The 20,533-nt window shown below is 46.1% G+C and overlaps 1 protein-coding gene across 2 annotated transcripts in view; it reads left to right on the top strand.

Annotated features, from left to right (window-relative positions):
* PLEKHA7 (pleckstrin homology domain containing A7) overlaps positions 1 to 20,533 on the top strand; it is a 206,641-nt gene that overhangs the window by 101,847 nt on the left and 84,261 nt on the right. For both annotated transcript variants that reach the window (XM_040638858.1, XM_040638859.1), the window contains exon 4: positions 18,943 to 19,026. In XM_040638858.1, coding sequence (XP_040494792.1) covers positions 18,943 to 19,026 — 84 coding nt within the window. The remainder of the gene's footprint in view (positions 1 to 18,942; positions 19,027 to 20,533) is intronic.

Genomic DNA, 20,533 nt, shown 5'->3' with positions numbered 1-20,533 from the left:
TAGCTGTGTGGAGGACTGTTGAAAGTTAATCAGGAATAGGTGGTGAGTACAGAGACAGAATGATGACCGTAGAGGCTACTGCAGTCATCCCAGTGAGAGTGCTGTGGGGATGGAGAAGATGGGCTGGTTGGTGATATGAAAGCAGAGTTGACTAGTCTCTGACAGGGAATGAGGGGAAGAGGTGGGATAATTTCCAGCATTTCTAAATGGTGTTCCTGTTGGCATTTGGAGAGGGACAGATTTTCAGTGTGTGGGACAGTGTTATTTAGCAGGCTGGGCCCCCTGCCCACTAATGTCACCTAATTGTTGTGACAACAGAAATGTCACCCATTTTTCCAAATGCCCCTGCTTGAAAACCACAAAATAGTGGTTTACCATCATGGGGAATGAAAGAGAGAAACATGGTGGGAAGGGCTCCATTTTGAAATATGTTGATGTAATGGTGCCCCGGGGACATCCTGGGAGAAGTGTCCTGTAAGCAGCTGGCTCTAGGGATCCAGGGCTCAAGAGAGTGGACAGCACTGGCGATACAGCTTCTGGAGTCCTCCCCATGGCAGTGAATGAGCTTTCCCAGGGAGGATAGCGTGAGAAGGGGGAGGTAGATGGCAGAACCTTGGCTACCATCATGTATCTTGTTTGATCTTGTGAGCTGGGAAGGAGTGAGAGTATTCCCGGACTCACGGGGAAGAGGAGACCGAAGCTCAGGGAGAGCCGATGACTTTTCCTAGTTTCTCTTTTAATCAGTTTTGGCCCAGTCAGTGTCCAGATGAGGCTAAGGAGAAATGGAAGATGAGGCTGAGGAGAAATGGATTTCGCCCCTTCAGTTTCAGGTTCTTTCAATGTCTTACTTTGTAGCCAGTTGGCCCAAGTGTCTCAATGACCGGGCTGTCCTTATCACTGCCTCACCTTGGGTTTAGAAGTCTTCGTGCGTTAGTAAGGAGACTTCCCAAGATTTGCTTTTTTCCCTGCAATGGCGGATTTTTCCTTGGTGCCCTCTGTGTTCTTGGTTCACTGATTAATAGACACTTGAGGAATTGCAGGGAGGCGTTTAACATGCATCAGATACCATCACTAGCAGAGAAAGTGATTCACTGAGCATTCTCTCTGCTGTCTGCATCCCTCCCCACCGACAGAGTTTGACGTTGGGGAATTGAGTCTGGACCTGGAAGAGCACAGTGTAAATGTGTGATTCAGAGTCAGTGACCGCGTGCAGCTGCGGCCAAAGTGCGGGGTGCTCGAGAGTAGTGGATGGTGGGGCTGTCACTCCCATGTCCTTCACGTCACCCTCTTCAAAGGTAGGAGTCATTCTGGGTCAAAAAGCACCAGCAAGTTCTGGGCTCCGACCTTCAGGCTTTCCACCAGTTTCCATATTTTCTAGAGTGTTGGGACTTCAGACAGGGATGTGGAAGGCTGGTGGTTTACTTTCAGCGTGCGGAGATTCTAATAAGAATGGCCTCTTCTAAGCCCTTATCCAATAGTAAAGTTTTCTTCTTGCCATGGAAAAGTAAGAGCTAGTTTTGCTATGTTTGTTTTCATGGGAAAGGGTCCAACCTTTGACTCCAGCTCTGGAGTTAAAGACCTAGGTTTGAATTCTGGCTCTGTCCCTACTTAGTTGTGTAATCTTGCATAAACTCCTTAGGTATCCTAATCTGTAAAATGGAGATAGTAGTACCCACCTCCTAGGATTATACTCAGGAATGATATAATACCTACAGAGTGCCTAGAATATGCTATGATACGCTCCCGGAAGTTACAGTTTGGGATATCTGTTTTATGTGGTTCTTTATCTACTCCTCCTCCTTCCTGCACACATTTTTGGCTCTCTGCAGAAATCTGGCACTCCAGTGTAGCATACCTACTGTTTAGGGATGTGGAGAGCTAGTAGGTTTTCTTTAGGAAGAGAGACCTTGATAAGACCAGCTACCCTTACTGTTTGTCTCCTTGATGCTAGGCACCATTTAGAAGGTCTTCCACAAAGCCCACATTGGCAGTGTGGGGTTGCAACTGGAACCCAGTTCTGGCTCCAAACCCACACCCTCCTGTTGTTTCCCTTGTTCCGTCCTCTGTCAGTCCTGCTTTGCCCCCTGCCCTAAAAAATCAAAAAGAAATACTAGAATAAAGCCAGAGAAGTCTGTCAGGATATTCTCTGTGGATTCCGTGGTTTGCTCACTGGAAAGTCTGGGTACTCTGGGTCCTGTGGGTCAGGCGCCTTCTTCCTGCTGTGTTTTTTGACCCGAGGCTCCCTTCCTGAATGGGCATCACTAGGAAATTAAGAAGGAAACTGGTTTGGGTGGGGGGTTTCCGAAATCATTCCATTTTGCCCTTTTCTAGAAGTGAGGTAGGCAGAGAGAACCCCTCCCGGACCGGATGTCTGGAGTCCTTCTCCCTCCCCCCTGCCCCCTGCACTGAAGGTGGAATGGTCTCTCTTCTCCAGGTCACAGAGGGATGCTGTGTGATTGGGCCTCTGGAGGCCCTTTGCTCTGACACCACTGCATGCAGACTCTGGAAGAGGCGGGTGGGAAATAGGCGGCCTGAGGAGGTCCTACGTGAGCTGGCTCCTGAGAAAGCAGCCCTAGAGGCTGGAAGGGTGCCCTCACCGGGACAGCTACAAGAGACTCCTCCCACTGGAATGTGGCTGGACTGCTTTACCTCTCACAACCCTCTGACAGCTTTATCTTTTCCAAACAAAGACCCTGTGCTTTAATTCCTCGTGGACATCCTCTGGGCACAGCTAGACTTCAGATCCGTGTGCTGATCCTTTACAGCACCCCCCCCCCCGCCCCCCGCCGCCGCCAGTTTACGGAGTAAAGTGCTACATGTCAAGATTTATGTGGGTCATTCTGTGCTGCACACCTGTGAGTGAGCTCATAAGGCCAACTTTGGGCCTGTTCTTGGTTTCCTCTTTCCATTACTACCCTGACCTCAAGGTAGCATGGGAAAAGTTGCTAGCTGTGTCCCCCTTGTGTTGAGTGCCAGAGAATGACCACTTCCCCTGTCACCCCTTGCTTAGCCCTACCAGTATGGAGGTGACAAGGAGAAACGGAATTTGGTAGAGCAGTACCTAGGGCTCGGTGTCAATTATCTCCAGCTTTTTCCCATTTTACAGATGAGGGGACTGTGGACCAGACAGAGAAAGCCATCTCTTTGCTTCCCCGTTGGCTGCTTTTGTTATTTACCTTGAGCAAATTAAATGCCCAAAGTAGGATGCAAAGGAGACATCATGATGCAGGAAAAGAGTTTGGCTTCTGGACTTGGATTCCAGTGGGAATCCTAAATCCTGAAATGTATGACCTTAGACAAATAACTCAACCCCTCTTAAACTCAGTTCCCTGAGATAATACCATGCAGTGTTGAAGTGACAGTAGGGGTAATATGTGCAAGCATCTTAAGCAGTTACTCACAATGATAGTTATGCAGAAAACAGTGACTGTTACTTTTAATATAGTCGCAGCGGCTTGTTAATGCATGCTGGCCAGATCGGACTCTTAAAGCTGTGTATCTAAAAGAGAAAGCTTGACATAGGTACTGTCAATCTCAGCATAAGCTTCCTATGAGAAGGGGCATAAGGAGCCTAACCCAGCTTCCACTACTGGGCTATGAGCGCCTGCTCCTGCAGCCGGGTTTCTGGGAGTAGGCATAAGTTCTCAGCCATACCTGTGTACAGAGTCTTGTTTTTTTGTTTTCCCACCAAAATATCTCCTAATGCTCAAGATCTCTTCATCCTACCCATATACTTCAGATTTCACACGATTGCTAAATGGTATGTTTCATGGGTTAATAGATTCATAGAGCTGGAAAGGGACATGAGGCTGTCTTGGCCGATTACAGACCTGGGGTTTGTGTTCTTTCTTTAGCAACATCCTGCCACATGGTTTTTGGCCTGGGCTTGAAAACTTCCACCAATAGGAGGCAGCCAGCCAGTCAGATGTTCAGAAGCTCCTCTGACTTTGACATTGGTAGACACATAATTTCTTGAAAAATATGCTTCCCAGTGACTCCTCCTACTGATCCTAGTTGGCCCTCAGGGAACAAATCGAATTACTCTTCCATGTGGTAGCTTTACAGAGAGGATGATACTGGTCCTGTGCCCTGAATCTTCCCAGACCATAAAACTCCTGCTCCTTCAGTGATGTGGCTGTGACCCGTTGGTACCCTTCACAGTCCTGGCTTGTCCCTCCTCTAGCTTTTCACTCTGGCCTGTAGGTACGGTTACCAGAAGAGAACACAACATTTGGGTGGGGTCTGATCAGTTCAAGAGAGAACATTATTTACCTCCCTCATTTTGGACTATTCTGTGAGTCCCAAGATCCCAGTAGCTTTGTGACAGCTTTTCCATACCGTTGACTAGTTGGGTCTGTAGGAAATCAAAGCCATTAAACGAATACAGATTCTATATTATTTCCTAGGGCTGCCTTAACAAGTTACACAGACTTAGTGGCTTAAAACATCAGAAGCTTATCCTTCTAGTTCTGGAGGCCAGAAGCCCGAAGTCAAAGCATCAGCAGTATTGCTTCCTTCTGAAGGCTCTAAGGGAGAATCTGTTCCATGCTTCTCTCTTGGCTTCTGGTGGCTGCTGACAATTCTTGACGTTCCTTGGCTTGTAGATGCTTCACTTCAGTCTTTGCCTCTGTCTGCACATGGCCTCCTCCCCTGTGCATACTTTATATACCACTTGAATCCAGACCAGTGGCTCTGGATTTCTGTGCAAGGTCTTTTGACCAGATTCAAGGATTCCTAGCTCTAAAATATATTTTTCATGTTTGTTAGTGGCTATTAGGCACTGGAAGATGGATTTTGCTTAAGGCGTAAAATTAATTTTAAAACAATGTATGATGTTTTTTCATAATTCTTGTTTCCAGGAAGCTAGTGTTAATTTACAGTAAGTAATCATGATGACCTTGAGCAATTCTCTAACCTTCTCAGACCTCTGTTTCCTCATTTGTAAAAGAGATTGGATGAGGCAAGCTCTGTGTCATTTTCAGCTCTAAAACTCTTTAATACTATGATTTCTGGAAAACAGGGGTTACCCTTTGTGATAAAAGGTTTCAAGTTGGCTACATGAACTGAAAATGTACAACTCTTGACTAAGAAGACAGATTATGATTCATGAATCTGAAAATCTGAAAAATTCTACCCTTTTGTTCACCTTTGACAGGATGCAGAGACTAAGCTGTTTATTACACATTCCCACCCTCTTCTTGGTTACTCACATAGTGTAAGATACTACGGCACTGGGCATCTATTTGGCTTTCAAATATTTGTTACGTGAATGAATGAATATACTTATGTCACATACCATTATTGGGAACAAGTAATGCAATATCATTCTAGTCTGATCATCTAGTAAGTGTGGGCCTTTTAAGATTCCTCCTGAAAATTATTATTGTTTTTATTAGTAAAGGCTCCACACCCACCATGGGGCTTGAACTCATAACTCTGAGATCGAGTCGCATGTTCTACTGACTGAGTCAGCCAGACACCCCCCACTGACTATTACTTTAAAAAGATGGTGGCCATGTTTGGGATGGCTGTTGAGGACTGGACTCCAGGGCTTGTGCTCTAAACACCACAGCAGAATGTGCATTTTTTTTTTCTGTTGGGGAAGGTCTGTGATCTTGTTCCAGGTGGCACTTGGTCAGATGCTTTTCTGTTATAGGAGCCCCTACCTGCTTTCAGTGGCCCTGTGGGTGTCCCTAACGGGCTGCAGCCACTGATACCTCCCTTCCTTTGGATTCTTTAGGGACCTCTGTTGGCAGTGCCTCTCTGGGTTTTTCATTTTGAGGAAGACACAATCTGTGACTGTCTGGGGTCTTACCTTTTCAGGAGTCTTTTCAGGGAAGGCTAAGAATGAGTTCATTTGCCATCATTGTTAGGAAGATTCTTCTAAGAATTTTTTTGTGAGGGACATTTTATGGCCTATTTTTGCCATCTTCTTCTTTTTTTTTTAAATTTTTATTTATTTGAGAGAAAGTGAGAGTGAGAGAGATCACAGAGGAAGAGGGAGAGGGAGAAACAGACTCGCCACTGAGCAGAGAACCCGACACAGGGCTCAATCCCAGGACCCTGAGATCATGACCTGAGCCTAAGGCAGACAGACACTCAACCAACTGAGCCACCCAGGTGCCCCTATTTTTGCCATCTTCTTATAATTCTTACTTTTACACAAGAAATTTTCATTCTTTAAAACAGGGCTCCTTCCTAAAAGGAAGATCTTCCCTAGAATCAGTGGTGGTGGTACAGAGTAGGGGTTGCAAACTCAATGTCTGTAGAGGCTTAGTGGTTAACAAAAAAGCAGACTGTGTTTATGCTCTCCAGTTCGTTTTTGGAATACTTGGCCTACTCTGTGTATCTTTGGTTTTTCCCATTCTGGTTGAGATATGGGTATAAAGAAATTGCTCTCCTGTAGGAGAATGAGAAATATGTGTGATGTGTGATATGAATAGCACTAGGTGTACGCCCTCAACCCTGGGAATCAGTAGGGAGTGGTGGGGACCGCAGTGAACTAGACAGGCCATTCCACCTCTCATGGTGGCCCAGCATTGCAGTTTTGGTTTTTCCAAAGCAAGCTAGATTTTTGTATGAAATGTTCCTGTTCTTAAACTTCGGTTCAATTGAAAACATCTGTGTGACTCAGATCTCATTTTGGGGACAAATTCATTTGCATGTCATCAATTTCAAAGCTCTGATACGTGTTTGGAGCAGATTGACCTATCAGATGGCTTCCCAGGTCATCATCTCTGTCTATAGGTTGGTCTGGTCTGATCTGGTGTAGGGTCCTAAGGAAGCTATCATTGTGGAGAGAATGCTCATGTTCATCCTTGCATAGAGGTATGGGGGAATCCAAGATACATAAAGTAAAAGGCAAGGTATAGAATAATACGTACAATTTTCTATTTATGTAATTTTTTTCTAAAAAGATGTATATGTAAAACTTAAAAAATGCATACATGTTTCATACAGGCAAAATATAGAGGATACTTAAGAAACTGGTAAAGGTATTGCTTCTGAGATTGACACTGGATTGGAGGCAAGAAAGGGAACGTCTGCTTTTTACCCTCTGTAACAATAATTTTTGGAAGGTAAAATGAAAAGAGTCGTTGGGATTTATAATTGCTACAGAAAGAGCGTGAGCCTTCAGTGCTGACAGTGTTGAGGAAGTATGGAAGCAGCGTGGCCTGGAGTGATCAGAAAGGACTGTTGGAAAGAGAAGGGGCCTTGATGGTTGTGCAGAATCCATTAGGGAAGAGGACAGCAGCTGCCAAAGCCCGGAGGTAGGGAAGCAGGTGTCTTGGGGACTGGGGAACAATTACATTTGGCAGGAGCTGTGGGTAGGGGGAAGTGATGAGAAGGAGGCTTTAGCAGTGAAGGAGGGTGTTGTATAGCAGGAGGTAATGGAATGCTCGCCGTGCTCCAGCACGATCCGTCTGGCGACAAGGACAAGGGAGTTTGTAGGCAGGGCCCTAAGGTAGGAGCTATTCATGTGGCCTCTTCTGGCTCCTGGGTAGCTGCCACTGATCCCTGCTAGGGTGTTGCCTGGCGAAGGGGTTTATACCTATACGCCTGATGAATACGCCCATGGCACTTCCTGTTCCTCCACTCCCAAGAGTGTGGGCTTTGGAAGCTGGCCCACCTCTGCTGCTGCCTGCTGTGGTTCCTGTGCCTCTGAAGCCAGCATGTCTCTCCAGACATTTTAGAGGTTCTGTAGAGTGACTGGCCATTGACTGAAGTGTAGCTGCTAAGAACAGGCCTATGCTTTGGAGTCAGGTAGTTCAGGGCTTGAATTCTGACCTTGCCACTTACTGGTTATGTGGTCATGGGATGGCACTTGACCCCTGTGGGCTTCATTATCCTCTGTGCAAAATGGGGATAATATGATTTACCTTTTAGGGTTGTTGTACCTGGCAGACTGATACCTAGCAAATAGATGTGTCTTCCTTTACTTTTTATATTATGGTACCCAATCTGACCTGTAGTCCTAGATCTGTATTATTTATGTTTAATATATGAAATACATACTTACCTGCATCTATTTATGACCATATCAGTCTATGCTGTTGGACTGTAGGCTCCTTTTCAGTGGGGATAGTATGTTCTGATCATTGCTTTACCTCAAAGCACTCAGAGTGCTAAGTACATAGTAGGGCTAAATAAATGTTGGGTGAGTGGAGTCTGTGTTCTTTAACCTACTCCAGTCTTTGTAGCAATTGACTTGTGATCGATTAGGACGTGTCTATAGGCTAGGGCATATCTCCAGTGTAGTGTAAACAAGTTTTGTCAAGCCACATGCCCTTGTTAGGATGATGTATCAGGATGGCTTGTGAGTCACTTATTATTTCATTCCACTGGGGCCCATCTGCAGTTTGTGGGCCGTGATGTTCGTCAATTTAGGAGGTCGTCTTTCAAATCCTGTAGAATTGCAGAAGGCATGGAAACGCAGGGCTAGAGCCCTTCCCAGGGCCTTACAAGGGGCTTTCGGAAGTGAGAGGTGCTAATGCTTTAGCTTCATTAGTTTCAAGTAAACCATGTCTGCATTTCAAGATTCACAGAACACTCACTGTCGGCAGTAGTAGGAGTTATGAAGGATAAGGAGATTTCTAAAAGGGAAGAAATGGTGGCAATGAATACAGGTTTTAGTAAAGCTGTCCTCCCAAGTAGGCTCAGAAGAAAATCCCCTGTACGTTTTTTTTTTTTTCATTAAACAGATATCTTTTGAGCACCTACTGTGTGCCAGGTACTATGTAGGCATTGGAACATAGCTGTGAAAACAGAAGTCCTTGTCCCATGGAGCTTACGTTTCAAGTAGTCCCCTGCATCATGACTTGCAGACCTACTTAGACTGCAATGAAGAGCCACAGTACTGATCTGAGGCTGTAGCAGTAAAGGCACTTCGATGCCTTAGTTTCCCTTTCTGACTCCTCTCCTCTTTCCTCTCCAGGCCTGCTGTGGTTCAACCTATGCTAGGGGGACCTGAGCCATCCCAAGCAGTGATGAAAGACTCATAGCCGACTCCCCAGGGGAGCGGGGATGGTGGCTTGGGACTGCTCAGGCTCTTCCCTGCCCTGCCTGTGGGACAGAGTGATAAAGGAGCATCACCTTCCCACCAAGGGCTGTTTTAGGGCTGATTTCAGCCACAGAGGTAGCACAGCAGAACTAAAGGAGCAGTTCATTCAGACTCCAGAGCCCATAACCGGAGGTGTTTCCTATGTCCTGCTTCCAGAGGAGCAGCCAGCCCCACAGTCTCCAAGAAGAACAGCGGAGTCAGGAGACGCGTAGTGTCTGCCTTGCTGTTTACCCCCAGCCCGTGCTCCGCTTGGCCACAGCAGGGCGATGACTCAGAGCTGGAGCTGTGTTCCTTCGCTGTTGCCAGATTTTGCATGGGGGGTGGGGAAGAGGGAGAATGAATGAGTAGGAGCAAGTGGCTGCTGGATTTGTAACACCTTCGGAAGCAGCTGCTGGAGAACCGAAATTGAGAGTAGGCGGGCTGTGAGCCTCCGCCTCCCCTCTTGCAAGCAGCTGGGCCCTCCTTCCCTGTCTGACCGGAACCCAGGTTTTCATTAGGCCGAGGCTGGGGAAGAAGACACAGCCCTTCTGAACATGGAGCTCGAGGAGAGAGTGAGTGTGTCTGCCACCTTTCCCAGCAAGATGGGGAGAGCAGGTTAGTCCCGTACGGGTTTCACGGGGACTCCGTTCACTGCGATGTGTTCTGATTCATGAAAGTCAACTAATAAGTAATGACTGAAGGGAGTTTCCGATAGTTTTTTTGGGAGTGCCTGCAGTTAAAACAGAACAAAACAAAAAAGCAAACTCCAAACCAAACAAGCCAATTAATCGAGAATAAATGGGACAAAAGTATCATTAACTACACCTCCCTGATACCATTACAAAGGGTTTTCTGTTGGCATGTGAGATCGGGGAGGACAGTGTTCTGCCTCGTTCCTTTGTGTTTCAATTATGTGTAGTGTTGTTCCATTTCAGTCTGCGGCTCTGGCAGTAGTCAGAGGCGAACCTCGGCGTCTCAGGAGGTGATCGTTGGAAGACCCCTACGGTATCACTTGGTCCATCCTTCTCATTTTACACTGGAACCTAATTGAAGAGTATTAAACAGAAGCATGGAACTGGGTATTCTCTGAGGTTGAAAATGTTTCCTGTGAAGTTTTAAAACTTCTGTGCAGTGTGCATCCCTGACTCAGCGAGCTCGCTGGGGAGGCTGTTTTTCTTGGGCTGTGCTTTCTGAACGTTGGGGCCTGACCCAGTGAGGGACAGAAGTGAGGCTGAAGGCAGGTGCCTACTGATCTTAAAGTACTTTGCCTGGGAGACGAGTTCCTTAAATAGAAGTTTGAACAGGAGGTTGGGTATAGTGCCTTATTCAAAAGGAAGAAAACGTGTTCTTGAGCCGCTGTCCTATGGCAGGCTAATAATACTGGCGTTTACAACACGGAAAAAGGCAAAACAACTCTATTAGTGTGGAGTTTTAGAGCTAGCAAAAGAAAACTCTAACAGGCACTAAACGTGGAGTGCTGCAGGCCAGGCCCATTATCAGTACTCTTCAAACCAATCTTGCAGGGTTGGAATTGTCTTCTCTTTTTGCAGATAAAGAAACCAGCGCTCAGAAAGGTCGGTAACTCATTCAAGGTTGCGCACTGCCAAGTGTGCAGCAGAGCTGGGTTTGAACTGCAGTCTGTCGTGACTCTGAACAGCAGCCTGGGGTTCACGCTTGGCAGGCGTCACGTGGCCTCTGCATTGGACAGATGAGGAAACCAAGACCCAGAGAGGCTGAGTGTGTGCTGGGGTGGGTTGTGGAACTGGTAGTGACAACGCTGGCACCTCGGCTCCTAGAACATTGCTTCTCTGCCAACTTTCTTTTTTAAAAAAATTGGAGCAGGAGGCTATCTGGGCTTGATTTCCTCGTTCTGTCAGGAGTTTGGCTTCAGTCTTTTCATGGTTCTTGCGGTCCTGTGAAGTCAAAATTAAAACTCCCTATTAACCACATAGGAATCCTAAGTGCTGGGGCCCCATGTGGGAGCTCAGGAAGAAGGCAGGTCTTACACATGGGTTAGTGGGTCAGAAGAGGTAATTTATGAAATGAGTTGGCCACTGAGCAGATCTCAAAACATCTGGAGTCCCTAATGAAATATAGAGCTTTTCAAATCATGCTAGGAGACTTGAGTCTGTTAAATCCAGAGTTTGGAAAGGACAGCTCTCTTTGTAAGATAGGTGAGCTTTGAGTTTGCAGAATTAATTTTGTGACTCCTTTATGCCCAGCTCTGTCCGTGCCAGGCTCTGCCCCTTTACCGCCTTTGGGTGAGGAGAGCAGGGATTGACTGTCTGTTCAGGCGGTAGGTCTGGGCTTTGGCTGGATTTCGGAGTCTCTGCTTAATTGGGTGTGTGAGTGAAAGCCAGGTGTGGACAGCGTGGGAGTGGGGAAGGCCGTTCCTTGGTCTGTGCCATGCTCCTCAGGGCTGCTTAGTGTCTCAGCCTCCATGTGGGAGCCTTTTTAGGCCTACAGACCCTTCTCTCCCCCACTCTCTCTGGGGGAGCCTTGACAGGTTGGGCTGCTGTGATCAGAAAATGAGGTGGGTTCTGCACAGCCTGTCCCTGAAAGTGACGTGTGTTTGTGCTCAGGCTATTGAGATAAAGGAGTTCAGGTGCCTGCTCCATGGGCATTACTGTACTGTGCTGCAGGAGATAGATGAGAAATCAGTCAGTGACGGCTCCCAGCCCTCCAGGAACTTAGGCTCTCACTGGAGGGAGGGAGAGTGGGGAGGAGAACAAACACACATGAAGTAAGTAGAGAGCAGTATAAGAGAGAGTGTATAATCAGTCACCAAATTGTAGGTTTCGTACCAAATATTCTCCCAGTTCACAAAAGGGAGATACAGGTGATGTTTGTATTATCCTCCTGTGTGTTTTTAATCACTCAGTAATTTCCTCTCGGGTGTTTGCATTCCATTCTTTGATTCTCTCTGTTGAGTGTATTAACCTCCTTTGCGGGGGTGGGAGGGGGGTTGCAGGGGAGGGCTAATTTCTCCAAATTATATTGTAGCACAGTTGGGAGAGAGCCGAGGATGAAGCGTTCTTGGCATGTTGGTGTCTCATCCTTCTTTCCTTTGTCACTAAGAGAGAAGCCATTGCACTCCGATGGCTTTATGACCCTTTAGATTCTTTTGTCTCTGTTACTTTTGCCCAGACTTCAGTAGGGTTAGCTAGCCTATTTGGACACATGGCCTCACTTTAAGGTAGAAGTCTCTTTAGTTGTTTCTCATTCATTCATTCATTCATTCATTCAGCAAATGTAACCAGTGCCAGACACTGGTATAAGCCTAAGGGCAGTGAAGAGACAGACAAGGTCCACGCTCTCCCAGAATACACATACTAAGGAGACTGACAACAGTCAAAACACATAAGTAAGGGAAATGACAGTCAGGGTTAAAATAGGGTGACATGATATGAAGTGACTGGGAACCTACTTCGGTGGGTGGTTGGGAAGGGCTCTGAGGTGGTGATAGTTGTGCCAAGGTCTGAATGTTAAGGAGCCAGTTATGCGAGTGTGAGGGAAAGAGCCTCCAGGTGGAAAGGCTAGCTAGTACAAAGACTGTTAAGTTGGGAAGAGCCTGATGTTCAAGGAGCGGAAAGGAGGCCAGCATGGTGGGGGAGGGAGAAGACGTCCCTTGTATTAAGAAGGTGATACAGCTGGTCGGGGGTCAAGTCACCTAGAGTCAAGCTAAGGTAAAGAGCTGGAATTTTACTCCGTGCTGTGGAGCTGTCGTAGGGTTCCAAGGAGGAATGCGACGTGATTTAACTTCCATTTTAATAGACCCATCAGGCTTCCAGTGAGGAGAGTGGGTGGTGCAGAGGCCAGGGTGGAAGCAGAAAGAGCAGTTAGGCTGTTGCAGTATCTTTGACTGGGTGCTGGCTGTAGAACTGGAGAGTTGTCTTGGAGGTAGAGGCACCCAGGGCTTGCTAAGTGTGTGTGGAGGTTACGGTGGAGCACGGAACGGAGAGCGACTCCCAGGTTGCGGGATACTGATGCTGTTCATGGAAATAGGGAGCCTGGAGAAGGAATACTGGGTTTGGTGGGAATGGGGGGCAGGAGGCTCATTTTGTTTTTGGTCTGTTAAAATGTGGATTCCTAGTAGTCATTGCGGCGGTCAAGGCCCACGTTCAGGTTCAGCAAATACCAACTGAGTACCTTCAGTATGCCAGGCATTGTGCAAGTTTCTTTCATGTGTGTCCCTCATGTATCCTCACAACAACTCTTTGAAGGATATTATTTCTGTTCCCTGTTTGCAAATGGAAGAACTGAGGCTCAGAAAGGTGAGGTGGCTTGCTGTGGTTTGAACCCAGGTCTTCTGATGCCAGGGTTCAGGGCAAACACTGAAGTTAGTGCGGTGTTGATAGCTTTCACTTGGAGAGAGGATGGGGACCTATGTTGGCTCATCAAGGCCTGATTCCCATGATTTCTGAAGAAGGGCCTGTCAGAGGAATGGCCGTGTGCAATGAGCTGTTGAAAATCTTGACATTTCCAAAATAGTGCAAGCTCTAAAGACCATTTCAGTAAGATTCTCAGTCCCTTTAGGAAACACCACATGAACAGCGGTGACACTTTGTACTAAATGAGCCATTTTATAAAAGTGTTAAATAAAATAAAAGGAACTTGGAAATGTTGAGGGAATGTCGAGATGCTGCTTCAGCCTTTGGTTGCCACGTCTTTATTCTGTGGCCCAAGTAGGAACTGAAGAAGATAGGCAATTTCTTTTGTTCTTGGAGTTTCGGTTACCAGTTTGGGGACCTAAGTAGGAGCATTATTAGGTTACCCACAGTCCTTGGTTTTCTTGAGACACTGGGATTTAGAACAAAGACAGTAAGTGCCTTAAGAAGCCTGGAGGCAGTCCTGCACGTGGCATCAGGCCTGCAAGGTGACGCTCTTGCCTTATTCGGGGAGCCGCACTGAGGAGCCCGAGGGGCCAGAGTGGCAGATGCTGCTGAGCATACCAGTGAGAAGAGCCTTGATAGAGTCCCTCCTTAGGCTTTCAGGCTGGATCCTTTTCTTACATTTTAAGCTGTTTCTTCTCTCTACAGCTGGGCCAGATAAGAGCTCATGCTGAGTGCGTGGATTTGTCCCACACTCAGCATACCAGTACCACCACTGTGAGAAAACCAGATTTATCAGGGTGCTCTGACCTCCACTCGTGAGCACCATTCCTGTAACTCCAGAACTTCTTGCTATGCCAAAAGAAATTGCTATGCTAAGTAGTTGGAACCTTTACGTTTAACTGACCAGAGTCTCACTGCTCACATTATGGTCAAAATCTGTAGGAATGGAAAATTAATCTTGCAAAAATGTTGCAAGAAACTGTAGGACTCGTTTACATCTTGACTAGTCCTGTCAGTGGTTGTAGGTGGGGCTCCTCCTTATATTAAGCTCAAATCGGTTTCCACTGCTCCCTGGTCCTCACTCTGTCCTCTTGTCACATCTCTCGTGTTTGCTGTTGGACTTCTTTAGGGCCTAACCCAAGTCCTTCCAGGCCCCGGGCTTGTGAAGACATGCTTATTTATGTGGATGGTTATGTATGGCCCACCTTCAGGGAGATAATCCTTCCCTGCAGCCTTCTGTGCCAGGTGAGACTGGCTGCCATTGAACTTAGAGGGGCTGTTCCTAGGAGGAAGAGCAGGATCTGAAAAGAAAGCCTACCTTGTGTTTTAGCTCATTTGCCAAGTTATTTTCTCAGTAGCCTGAAGAGAGACAGAGGCCCTTGTATGGAGGAAAGAGCGTTTCTGTGCTCCCTTGAAACCGGCTACCTGGCTCCCAGCCGGGCCATCTCCATCACTACCAAGGAGCAAGGTGGCAATTCAGGTTTAAGAACAGGTATTTCAGGGGATTTGTCTGTGCCTGCTAAATGTGTCTTGAGACAAGGTGATAGGACATGAGATTCTTCATGGATTTTAGAAAAATCAGGAAATGGAGCAGGGCGGGGGCTTTTGGGCTGAGGTCGGGGACAGCAGGTAAAGTCAGAGGGCTTTGCAATCTCTGAATGGGTGTGGGGATCCAGCTTTTACTGTGCAGACTTTGTTTGGTGAGGGTGAGCTTGGATTAGTAGAAGGAAACCAGAAAGGTGGTGGTGTGCAGGAATGTAGAAGCCGACTGCCATTGTGGGCAAGTCATCTACCCTTCCTGGGTCTCACTTTCCTCACCTCTGGTCTGGTGTGATGAAGCACAGCCTGCCGTGCTGGGTATTGGGAAGACTGAATCAAATAACCCAAGTACCTAACACTTCTTTTGCTCAGAAAGGGCTGAATCGGAAACTCTGCATGCTGGGCAAGCTTGATCAGAAATGATCGTATTTTAAGACCTCGGTATTCAGAAGGTATTATTCTGGTTTATCTCTTTTCTCAATGTATGAGCTCCCTTTCCCCCTTAATTTAGTGTTCCAGTAACATCATACAACCTTAGATCATCAGTTTCCTTATATGTAACATGGGAATAAAAATATCAGCCCTGCTTATCTCAGAGGATACTTGGGAGGGTCAGATACAGTGATGACCATGACCATACTTAAAGCTTCATGGAAACTCAGGAGATGGTAGTGGTGATACTGTAGTTAACTATTTTTTTGGCAAAAAGGGCAGTATCTATATTAGTGAAGAAAGGTTGGGGAGCTCCCTCTAGATCTGATCAAAGAACAGCTATATTTTGTCCACCTTAAAAATCTGTGTACCTTCTAACGTTAGGATGCAAACTTCATCTTAATGTCTAAACCTTTCAGCGCAGGATTCATTTACCCAAAACTCTAGGCTTGTTTAAGCTGGTACCAGCTGGGTGTGGGGAGCCCAGGAGTTGCTCTCAAGGTCATGCAGCATATATGAAGTGGTTGCTGGATCCAGCATATAGAAGATTCGTTCTTTGCACATTATCAGAGATCTCCTAGCTGACCTTGGATTAGGACCAAAGGTTGTTTGGGGGCTCCTGAGTGCCACACAGGTGTTGTCATTCAGAACTTTGGTTTTGGGCACAAAGGAAGGAGGGAGGTGCAGAGGAAGAGAGAGAGGGAGTAGCAATGGCTGGTGCTGTTTTTCTGATGCTTTGTCTTTAGGGATTTCTGGTCGTGGCCAGGAACCTGTGAGCCCCATAGACTCCTAAGGAAAGGGGACAGCAGGTTATCATGCAAAAAGAATATTGAATCTAGAAATAGAAGACCAGGATTTATGTCCCAGTCTTATCACTTAATTGGTGACGTTATCTTGAGCAAGTCACTTAGCCTCTCTGAGCCATTTCCTCATTCATAAAATGGGGGTCCGTGGTGGTAATAGCTAAGAGACATAAGGAAAGGTTTTGTAGACTGTGGAGTCCTTGAGAAGTAACAGTAGATAGTGGTGGTGTTGCTTCATTATTATTCTGATTATGAGCAGGGCATTTTTTTTTCCCTCCAGGTGAAAATGAGGCAGGCTTAGAGTTTGTGTTTTCACAATTCCCTGCTGAATGGAAGTGACTCTCTAAAAGGAGCTGAGTATTATTAAAAAAAAAAAAAAAAAAAAGAAGGAAAGAAAGAAAGAAAAAAGAAGCTGGGTATAAATAAAGCCTAACCCTTGAACATGGTGCAAGTATTTCTGCACCAGGTGTTACGGGGGCCTGCTTTTCATCCTTATCTAGATGCCTGTGCCTTAGCTCTGCTTTTTTGTGGAGGTCAGGCTGCTGTCTGCCAGGTGGAGTCCTGGGATTCCATGGGCTTGCTTCAAACCTGGAGCTGGGAATGTGGAAGCTGGAGCAGTTGGGAGGGGTGAAAGTGTGGCGGGGGTGGTGCACAATCACAGGGCCAAGGAGCAGCCTGGTGTGATGGCTCTGACTGCTTCACATTTGGCTTATTAGCAGTCATGCTGCTCTAAACTCTGTGCCAGCTTCCCCCGGCCACTGGAACGCAGGACGCTCTGGCCAGGCCCCAGGGCAGAGTAAGAAAAACTTTGTAGGTGTGGAGAGTTTTTTCTTTTTTAACCTTTATACTATGCTCATTAAACCGACTAATCTCTGGGGTGGCCCTGTGCTCAGTTTGGAGATGGGGCTGATACTTTAATGCTAGCAAAATGAAGTGCTATATTGACTCGGACAGTGAAAGCATTTTAACCATCTGTATTAGGAGTCTTTAAGAAAATGACCGTGCCCCTTGATTAAGTAATTGTACCTCTGGGGCCTTAACCCAAGGAAATGATTTGAACTTCAGGAAGAGTCTGCACTAAAAGATGTATAGTGCACCTAAAATATCCAGCTTTAGATGAATGTAAATCTTTCTAGAATGTAAGCACCATGGAGTAAGGACCTCTTGTTCACTCTGTATCTCTAGCACCTAAAGCCGTGCCTGGCGCACAGATGGCCAATGAACGTTTTTTAGATGGTTATAGACAAAAAAAAAATTTACATCCATAGGATAAAACTCTTACTGGTTCCACCTGCTTTCGGGAAGTAGAGCATTTCTGTGAAACCTTCTGTGAGACAGAATGATGTAAGGCAAAGCAGCGATTACTATAATTTATGTGGAAAAATTTTGAGCATCCCCAGACCCCCAAAATAACCTCTTAGGCTTTTCTGATATCTTAGGACACGCTTTGTTAATAGATGCACAAAATAAACCGAGGCAAAACACGGTTGCTCAGACACACAGGTCAAAGCTACGGCGGCTTGGTGCGGAGTTGCTGGTGTAGTTCCCAGGTAGGGAGCTTGGTGGCGCCCCTCGCTGCGGGGGGTCGCATTGCCTCTGCGAGGACTCCCTGCCAGACAAACGCTGAATGCTATTTTCGCTTTTCAACTTTTTTTGTGTGAAAGTGAAAATTCTCTTCAGATTTCTTTCAGTTAGTGAAAACAGGTACTAATGTAGGTCTTTCCTAAAAATGAAGTGGCATAACGTGAACTTCCAAAAAGCAGGGGATGCATGGATCCAGCTATTTCAAATGAGGTCTTTAGGACATAGGAAATTTTCTATGTGAATAGGATATGAAAAAGGCAGGAGACAGATTTCTAAATACAGCAAAATTTTAATTTTTTAGTAGAAGGGAAAAAAAACTAGGGGAGGAGAAGATACTCAGGTGTAACTAAGTGGTGAGATCATGGGTGATGTTTTTTCTTTTCATATTTCCTAAAATAGTTAAAAGGACTGATTTTTTGATTGGGGAAAACACTTTAATATAAATCATATTCTTTGGGGGGGGGGAAAGGACATTAGGTTAGTTTATTCATGGAGGGAACCAGCAGCCCCGAGAGCCCTCTCCTCCTTCCTTTCAAAGAACCAGGCAGCCTTTGTGAATGCACAAAACACCTACACACTTCGGTCGTGTCTGTCAGCTTGGCATGGAAGCTGATCCCTCCTAACTTCAAAAGGGCGATAGAAACTCCTCAGTGTTGAAATTGTGCCGTCATGTTGCAGAGACATGCCCATACATTTATATCCCGTCACTGCAGTGAAGGCATTTTGTAGTAGGGAGAAGAATTTTAAGAAGATAGATTTTTTTGGGGGCGGGTGGTTAATTCTTGGAATTCTTTCCCTGGTGCATGGTTTTGGGAAGCTGTTGAAAGTGCCGTCTGCTTTCCTTCATTCTTGTTTTAGCTCGTGCCGTCTTAAAGTGACTTGTTGCTGAGCAGTTCGGTCTGTCAGAGTAAGTACTTCCTGAAATGTCTCTCGACGGTGCAGTGTTCTCTTGCAGCCGAGACTTTCCTAGAATTAAAATCTCTGCGTCGTCGGTGGGCTTTGGCACCTGAGCTGGAAGTTCTTGTTTTTTAAATGCAACTGGGTCCTGACAGATTGAATGCGTCTTCGAAGAAAGGCCCGCTCGCTCTCTCACCCTGGGAGGAATCTGTGATGATCACGGATCCTCAGACGTTACTGACCTGTTGTTGTGTCTGCAAGCCTTTCCATTCCCATGACTTCTCATTCATTATCTCTCTTTCTTTCTCTTTAGCCATAACCAACAGACCACAGCATTCAGGCATCCTGTGAGTGGGCAGTTTTCTCCAGAAAATAGCGAATTTATTCTTCAAGAAGAGTAAGTACTTCTCTGTATTCTCCTTTTCCAAGCAGAGTTTGGGAGCTTAAAGGCATTGGCTCAAAACAAAGCTTGTTGGACTATTTTCCCTCCCAGGTAGAGGGGCTTGGAGTGGGTTGGTTGATTCAAAGTGGAATGCAAGAATTTTGTTTTTCAATCTCTGGACTTCTCTCAGTGGGAGGATGTGGAAGTGTGGAGATGACACAGGTGTGTGCCATGATTGGTACTGTCAGAGCCTCTTGCTAACTCCTTTTCCCCTGAACAACCTCCCCCCTCCCCCCCAGGACCATCTAACACACTAGCCGTGCTCTAAGAGGGCCCACTCATCTGGAGCGAAATGGCTTTAAACACAGCCTCACACCAAACTGAACCAGCCTTCCAAGGAATCCTCTGGAAGAGTCCAAGGCCAGGGCTTCGAAGGGAGGAGGGCTGTGGCACCTATTGTCCCTGAACGTCTAGAGTTCTTTCTGCTTGTTTTTTCCAATGTGGGGACTGACTTTCTCCTCAGTCCGATTTCAGCAGGGCCCCTGGGGTGCTCAGACATAGGTTCTACCGCCCAGGGCTTGTCTATTTAAAAATGCATATGCAGCCCAAGCACGATGTGTTCTTCTCCCAAAAATGAAGGCAGAGAAATGTATGCACGTGGCTCTCTTCCCTTCTGCTCATCTGAGACAGTTTTGTTTGAAGAAAATAATTGTTTGAGAAATTAATAGAGATGTTGACTTTTTCTCCCTTTCATATCATTTTTCTGTTCAGTCATCTAGACCAAATATGTCTGAAAATAAATGATCAGTTTATAGTTTTAGAGCATTTCCCTCCCTCAGTACTTACACTTTTAAACTTTCTATTATGGAAAGTTTCAAATCTACACAAAAAGAGAGAAAGTAATAAATCTAATATCTCCCATCTTCAACAATTTCCAAAACATGGCTGATTTTATTTCATCTATAGCTTCTCCCTCACCACCTGGATTATTTTGAAGCAAATTCCAAACACCATTTTGTTCTACAATATTTTCAGCTTAGAATCATTATCTTACAAAACTTCTAAAGCTAGAACTCTATGGGGCGCCTGGGTGGCTCAGGTGGTTGAGCAACTGCCTTGGCTCAGTTCATGATCCTAGAGTCCTGGGATCGAGTCCCGCATCGGGCTCCCTGCTCAGCGGGGAGTCTGCTTCTCCCTCTGACCCTCTCTCCTCTCATGTTCTCTCCCTCTCAAATAAATAAATGAAATATTAAAAAAAAAAACTAGAAATCTGTCATGATGATACTGACATTGCTTGCCCATTTACTTTGTGCTGAGGGTTATACATGCATATCTGATGTAACACAACAATCCTGAGAAGTAGACCTTCATCACCGTTTTAGAGATGAAGATACCAGGACTCAAAGAAGTAGGGTCATTTGTTCAAAGTTGCATGGCTGGAAGTAGAAAAAGCCAGGATGTCACCCCCGCTTGATCTCTTCAGTCAGGGCTAACCCTTGCCACTAGTCAGAGGCTACTTGCT

Source organism: Ursus maritimus, unplaced genomic scaffold, assembly GCF_017311325.1.
Source record: "Ursus maritimus isolate PB19 unplaced genomic scaffold, ASM1731132v1 scaffold_23, whole genome shotgun sequence".
Taxonomy (NCBI): Eukaryota; Metazoa; Chordata; class Mammalia; order Carnivora; family Ursidae; genus Ursus; species Ursus maritimus.
The sequence above is the reverse complement of the archived record's forward strand: the minus strand, read 5'-3'. Positions and strand labels throughout refer to the sequence as shown.